This window comes from Diuraphis noxia, unplaced genomic scaffold (genome assembly GCF_037042655.1).
Source record: "Diuraphis noxia isolate RWA-SAM2 unplaced genomic scaffold, SU_Dnox_SAM2 contig0001, whole genome shotgun sequence".
Classification (NCBI taxonomy): Eukaryota; Metazoa; Arthropoda; class Insecta; order Hemiptera; family Aphididae; genus Diuraphis; species Diuraphis noxia.
Window position 1 is genome coordinate 11,676,179 of NW_028301711.1, and position 7,698 is coordinate 11,683,876.

The 7,698-nt window shown below is 30.8% G+C and overlaps 1 protein-coding gene across 1 annotated transcript; it reads right to left on the reverse strand.

The window, feature by feature from the left end:
• Positions 1 to 856: 856 nt before the first annotated feature.
• Positions 857 to 1,725, reverse strand: LOC149059642 (uncharacterized). The gene is made up of 3 exons (XM_089225266.1): positions 1,401 to 1,725; positions 1,250 to 1,348; positions 857 to 1,145 (listed from the first exon to the last, which is right to left on the reverse strand). Exons 1-3 carry the CDS (start codon positions 1,628 to 1,630, stop codon positions 857 to 859), a joined length of 618 nt encoding a protein of 205 aa, XP_089081392.1. The 5' UTR covers positions 1,631 to 1,725.
• Positions 1,726 to 7,698: the final 5,973 nt, after the last annotated feature.

A 7,698-nucleotide genomic window follows, 5' to 3' on the forward strand; every position in this document is an offset into this window, starting at 1 on the left:
TTCTTCGAGAAACTACTGAATAACAATAATGATAATCAATACAATAACGACCTGTCTTATGAACAAGTAATAAGAGACACCGTAGAACCTGAATTGCCAGAACCAAACCAGGAAGAAATAGAACAAATTGTGAATACTTTAAAAATTAATAAAACACCAGGCGAAGACAACATTAATTCAGAACTCTTAAAGATAGGAGGAAAAGACCTCCTGAAAACTATAAAATGTATCATTGCAGAAGTATGGAGGAGTGAACAAATCGAGAATGATTGGAAAATGGCAATCATATGCCCAATTTTCAAAAAAGGTGACCCTTCAAGAGTAGAAAACTATAGAGGAATCAGTCTTTTAGACTCGATCTACAAAATACTATCTATTGCCATTTTACATAGACTCGAAATCTATACGGTAGACATAATAGGTGACTATCAGTGTGGATTCGTAAAGGGGAAATCGACAAGTGACCACATTTTTACTCTACGACAGGTTATGGAAAAATTCTATGAGTTTAATAAAGATCTTCACTTAATATTTGTTGATTTTAAGCAGGCGTATGACTGTATTAACTCTTTGAAGCACGGTTCATATATAAAAATTCAGTACCTAAATGCACAGAAACTTTTTTAAAAAAAAAAGTTTGAAATTTTGTAAAATACTTATAGTAGTGGGTCAATAAATGATCTATGTACCACTATTTTAGTAAAATTTAAATTACTTACAAAGTTATTTAAGTTTTAGTGGTGGTTACTTACACTAACCACCATGCATAGATTAACAACATAATTTTTTTTATAAATCAAATTTCTTTATTACAAACATTATAATATAATAAAAATAAATAATGACAAATTATGAATTATGAATTATGTTGGATAGGTTCTTGATAAACCATCAATAGTTTTAAAAATATATTTGTTGGTGTAATATCTGACATACTTGTTATATATTCTGTAACTCCAACATTACTTTCATTAAATACATCTTCTTCAAACATAGAAACAGTTTTAGACCAAGTAGGCACTTGTAGAGGTTGGTTAGGAATAACTATATTCTGTATATTGTACTGAACCGTTGAAGTTGATGGTGATGGTGGGATTATATTTAAATTTAATGGTGAAGCAATTGATACTTGGCTTGATACATTTCTGTGAAAATAAATAAAAATATTAACAAAATAATAATACAAACAATTTTAATATAAAATATCACTATAATTTTGTAATATTGTTTATATATCATTTAAACATACGAATGAGTAGGAGACACAAATTCCAAACTTTCTGGAAGCTGTTGATAATGGACAGGTGTTACTAAATTACGAGTATTTGGTCTATTCCTAGATGGTGTCCTAAGGAAATAAGTTTCAGTACCATTTAAAATATTATATTTCGCAAACTTACGTTGAAGTTGAAAATGCACAAGTTTCTAATGAGTTTGCTGGTAAAACAATATCATTCAAATTATTTGAATCGTCAGATTCGCTGTCCGAACAATCCAAAACAAATTCTTTTTGATAATCTGGATCTTCATCAGTGTCATCGGCATCTGATTCCAGTTCAGAACCAGAAGGAAAATCTTCTTCGAGATATTGAACTACATCTTTTTGCGACAATCTTGTACGACGTGCCATCTTTGAAACTTTTAGAATATGAATGCTTATCGATCATCAATAATGTGCATATTTTGAATGGTGGTTACGGCTGTTAACCACCACAAAGTATTAATTTTTATATCAGTATTTGTTACTGAGTGATAGAGACTGATATGAATGAAAAATATACTTATCAATACATATGTCAAAGATGTTATAAACAAAAATTCCAATTTTAATTTATATTACGGGAACGATAAAGATAAGCAGCTGCAACACCGTATACCGTATGGTATGACACAAAATGTAAACAGTTGGGTAAATACAACTATTTATAAATCAAAACGTGGGTATATTTACTAACCAATTGAGGTGGTAGTATTCATTAACCACCATGCGTAAACAAGATAAAATTATTTCCTTGAGGTGGTTAGTAGTCATAACCACCATGCAAAAATTAAAAAAAATAGGTGGTCAATGCAACTTACCACCATGCTTCAACTTTGGACGATACTTATGAATTTTGGAATCCCTTCAAAACTTGTAAGACTGGTCAAAAGCTGCAATGAAAACACGTTTTGCCAAGTGCGGTATATGGGAGAAATGTCCGAAAGTTTTGAAGTCAAAACAGGGTTAAGACAAGGTGACGCTCTGTCTCCAGTATTATTTAATTTGGCACTAGAACAAGTAGTAAGAGATATGAAGGATAACAGATCCATGGAACTAGTTGGGAACAGGACCTTACTGGCATATGCCGATGACATTGTTATCATGGGAGAATCGCAAGACCAGATAGCCTCAAGTACAGCTAAGTTAATAGAAGCTAGCCAAAGAATAGGACTGAAAATCAATGAAGATAAAACAAAATATATGATAATGTCTAGGCGTTTAATCAATAAACAAAACCTCAATATAGGCCAATACACTTTTGAGCAGGTGGATAACTTTAAATACCTCGGAGTTAATATAAATGCAAACAATAATATGCACAATGAAATAAATTTGAGATTAGCAACAGCAAATCGAAGTTATTTCGCCATGAATAACATGTTCAAATCAAGACTTCTGTCTAAAGAATCAAAGGTAAAACTTTACACTACTTACCTACGTCCAGTCATATTGTATGGATGTGAGACATGGTCAACAACAAAGGGTGACGAAGGAAAACTGTTGAGGTTTGAGAGAAAGATTCTGAGAAGAATATATGGTCCTATACGAAACCCGAATAATGGGGAATATGAGCGCAGGAAAAACACAGACATAGAAAGGCTTTTCAACAAAACAAACATTCAAAGTTTCCTAATATCCAAAAGATTAGAATGGGCTGGGCATGTTTGGAGAGCGAAGCAGGAGCTGATCCATAAAGTTTTAAGTAATAACCCGTCTGGGAAGAGACCGCGAGGAAGACCGCGTCAGCGGTGGATGGATCGTGTAAAGAGTGATCTAAAAAGAATGGATCAATCCGCAGTAATGGAGGAGGCTGATAACAGGGGTCGCTGGAGAGACTTGGTAGAAGCTGCGAAACGCCTTGAGGGCGTGTAAAGCAAAAAAAAAAAAAAAAAAAAAAATATTTATAACTTTATAAGATATTTATATGATATTATTATAATCGAGCAATATAATAAGAGCATCTCAAAATGCATCAATATTATTTTATGGTGTAAAAAATAAAATATAATAATTATAATCATAATTAGGCTAAAATTTCATTTATCTAGTTATTTTCTTTTTAGTTACAGTATAAAAAAAAATAAGAAAATCAATTGTGTCGAAAATTGATTTTGCGTAAAAATGTCCGTTTTTCTTAATTATTTTTTTGTTGACTCAATTGAAAACTATACTTATAGATATTTTATAGGTACATAATATTAATATTATTTTTATATTTTTGTACATTTTTATTTGAAATAATTAATTTGTATATAGTTTAATAGGTAATAAACATAATTCATATACCTACATTAAAATGTTTAAACAACTATATTATGTCATTGAATAGTTAAATACTTATATAACATGTAAATAATAGAATGAATAATGATGGAATATTATTTGGAATCAAGCGTAGGTACTAGGTACCTTCTCAATGTAATACAAATTATTTGCAACCATTGTCTAATATATATATATAGTAATATATAATAATATATATTAACAGTTCATGTTATTGAAAATTGTTTTTTTGTAATGCGTATCGCACTAGCTGTTAGCAATGGTAAACGTGGTTTGCACGACTGGTCATGTTACCGTACGTATAATATACCATAGACCCTTGGCTTATACTATAGCGCAGGGGTCACCAACTGGCGGACCGCGGTCCGGATACGGACCTCGAGCACTTTTTTTACGGACCGCGCGCGCGTTTTCATTTTACATTGATTAAATTCATATGCGCCATACTGGCGAGGGAAACGGGCCTTATCCACGGAATAGTTTTTATCTAGTTTAAATCCGATAATAAATAATAAGATAAGATCATAACATCGAGCTATTCGACATCGACTCAAATTATTAACAAGGCAATGAGTGAACAAGAAAAATGTACAGAGGCTTCTATGCGTATTTCATGGATACTTGCTAAACACATGAAACCGTTTACCGATGCTGATATAATCAAAGAATGTATGATTGAAGCTGGAAACACAGAATAACCAGAAGGCTCACTCTTTTAGAATAACACGGGTCTTATGGGGGATAGATTTGCAACACCTGTTGGGATATCAGTGTAGCCTGTATGTAGATAATAACCAATTGTACAACCACAGAATATTATGTGGTCCCGTATTACAACTTATTGGTACAATAAATATTGTACATCATTTTATTGTATAATAATAATTAACAATGTTTAAACTTTAAGTTAAACTAAAAAAAAAGTTTAACTATAACTGTTCGAACACAACATCGCCAAGTAAGCAATAAAACATTTTAACTATTAATAGTCACATAAATATTATTTATTTTGTCATGGTGAAACATTAATTACAAATTTTTCTAAATACATCAATACATAATACTAAAACAACAATATCCTAAAGAAAAATTATCTTTTTTTTTACAAATGTTTTAAAATAGCTAATTTTCTTTTTTTTCTGTTTGTTTCAGACAACATGGTCCTATTAAAAAATTTAATTGCAGTAAAAATCCTAAAACGTATAAATAAATCTATTAAAAATTGTTTGTTAAATAATTCACAAAGATGACTAAATCGTACATTACAAAGTAGATCTTTCATTATGGACCCAATATTATTGTTAGTAGCAATAGAAGGAAAATTTTCAACAAATATATCTTCTAATTTAATTATGTAATTATAAAATTCATCATGAGGCATTAATAGCTTACCAAAATTGGAAGAGTCATTTGCAGAGTAAGATTTATGTATAGTGATAACATCAAAATCGTGTAGATTCAGTTTCAGCAGCAAAAGAGAATTTTCAATTATTTTCGAATCCTGGCTACACTGATATCCCAAACATTTTTCACTAATTTTCGAGTTCTCATTAAGTGAGCCTTCTGGTTATTCTGTGCTGGAAATGCGTTATTTGATAGTAAAAATGATATTATGGAGACTATTCGTAATATTCCGTTATCTGCGTCTTCAAATACTCGAAATACAGAACTATTAGCAAAATTACCTATTTATTAACGTGTGTATAATACAATCTGAATAAATAAATAAGTATAATCACAAATTTATAAATTATAAATACCTATTTATTAACGTGTGTAAGTCATTGAAACTGTTTGGACCGCGTAAAGTTTGGTAAGTTTCAAAACGGACCCCCATAGAAATTAGTTGGTGACCCCTGCTATAGCGTATAGCTGTTATGTTATAATTTTGTCGTTAAAGCACTTAAAACAGCCTAGGTACATGGTCATCATTGCGATATGTTTGCACACCGCTCGTAATACTATAGTAATACACAGCCCATTTTTGTCTATAATAATTAGTATATAGCAGTGGCGCGACCAGGATTTATTCAAGGGGGGGAGGGGGGGTCCAAAAAAATGTATTTAACTACTGTTTATATGTCCTTTTCCTGAGTATATACATACATTTCATTTCTTAATAAACACAATTTGCCGGGTTTAAGACCAATAAAAAAAACACACAATTATATTATTTACATTTTTAAATTTATATTTACAATGTATGCCAATTAATTATTATTATTATGCCAATTAAATTATGGTATAGTCATAACTCATAAGTCTTATTAGGTATTTAAAGTGTAAAATCCAAGCGCCGTTTTTCTTCAGTTAATATATTGATAACTTCTTCAACTGTAACTGGGACTTCTCGATGAATATTAAGATTAGCCAACCCATTCAATCTATTTTCAGAAGTAGTGTTCCTTAAATAGTTTTTTATTCTCTTGAGTGATGAGAATTTTCTTTCCGCTTCACATGATGTAACAGGGAGAACCACAAGGATGTGTAATAGTGTATAAACATTTTTATAAAATTCAGGATTACATTTTGATATTGCGTCCAATGCACTAATGGGTTTAATATTATTTTCTTTTAAAAACCTATGTCATACGTAAATTAATTTCAATAACTACTTTATCAAAGCATTCAACATCAGTTTGACAAAAATTTACAAGTTGATGAAGATCTGTTTTAATATTACAATCAATCAACGCTTGAAAACCAGATATTATTTCCCCGTGTTTATTAAATCGATCGTTTAACTGTTGAATAATAGAGTCAATGAATGGAATAAAAATGCTTACTCTATAATATTCTTCAAGTGTGTCCATCATTATATTGCATCGGTGTTTTTGTCTCTTGGCAAGCCTTGGAATTTTAATTTCTATATCCATTTCTTTCGATTGTGTTATAATTATTTTGAATAAATCACTGAAAACAATTTCAGCATTTTCCTGAATAGATATCAATTCTTTTATAATAATATCAATATGGTTAATGGCTTCGCATAAATCAATATTTTTCTTCTGCAAGTAAATACTAAGAGGCTTGGTATATTTGAACATTTTATTAATTATAGCCAGACTAACGTGAAATTCAGTAGCCTGTAAAGCTAAAAGTAGTTGATTAGCTTTTGTTGCCGTTTCCTTATCGGACCATGTTATCATTTCTTCTAAGCTACTCAAAATAACAGGTAAAAAATCATAAAATATTTTCACAGAATTATGGCGTTCCACCCATCGAGTTGGACAAAGGCGTTTCAGTTTTAGTTTATCAAATATACTGTGATTTTTAGGCACCGGATTACTTAAAATAATATTTTGTTAATCTTTATCTGGTACAGCTGTAACTAGTTTTGAATTTGAAACTAAAATATCACTGTCATTAATTGTTACATTAGAATTAAACTTTACAACTCACTTTCGATACAAAAAAGTCGTTTATACTGCGTTTCATGGCTGAATATAATATTATTAACGTATTTGCACGAATATAGAAAATTATAAACACAAGTATCTACACAACGTCACAACATTTATGGAAACAATTTATGAATGTTAAATATTGATTATAGAAGTAACACTGATAATACATATATGTATATTGGTTAATAATTGCATGATAAATTGATAACAATATTATAGAAAAACAGTGTTGCAACGCGGTTTGAGATAAACGACATACGTATATATTCTATATCTTAAACTGTAGTTGAATATAGTATGTTATCGACAATCGTTGATAATATTATTGTTATATGATATTATCTAATGCATCGGATTCGACGTGTTATCAACAAAATACATAATGTCCAAATCGAATCTAATAAGTAATAATCAATCTAATCAATAAGTTTCGATGAACATTTCACGGAAACTTTTAAAAATAAAAATAAAACTATGACATAAGCCAGGGGGGGGGGGGGGGTCCGGACCCGGGGTCCAACCCCCTGGGTTCGCCACTATAGAGTCATAGTAGTGTATACTGTATTACTGTATACAGCCGTTACTCGTACGTCGAGTTAAGATCACTTAAAAATAGATGGAAAACCCATTCTTATCTGTTTTATCTGTGAATTTATTGCTGTCGCAACTTGCAGGACAGACAACAGTGCGCGCCCCGCGTTTATTTTACTTTTGTCTTTCACGAGTCACGAGGTTCACACACCAACT

Excerpts from the sequence above, each read along its gene's own strand:
- LOC149059642 (XM_089225266.1), bottom strand. The coding sequence starts at position 1,630 with ATGGCACGTCGTACAAGATTGTCGCAAAAAGATGTAGTTCAATATCTC. Across the intron at positions 1,349-1,400 it reads TGTGCATTTTCAACTTCAAC|GACACCATCTAGGAATAGAC; the intron begins GTAAGTTTGCGA and ends TTATTTCCTTAG. Across the intron at positions 1,146-1,249 it reads TTTGTGTCTCCTACTCATTC|AAATGTATCAAGCCAAGTAT; the intron begins GTATGTTTAAAT and ends TTATTTTCACAG.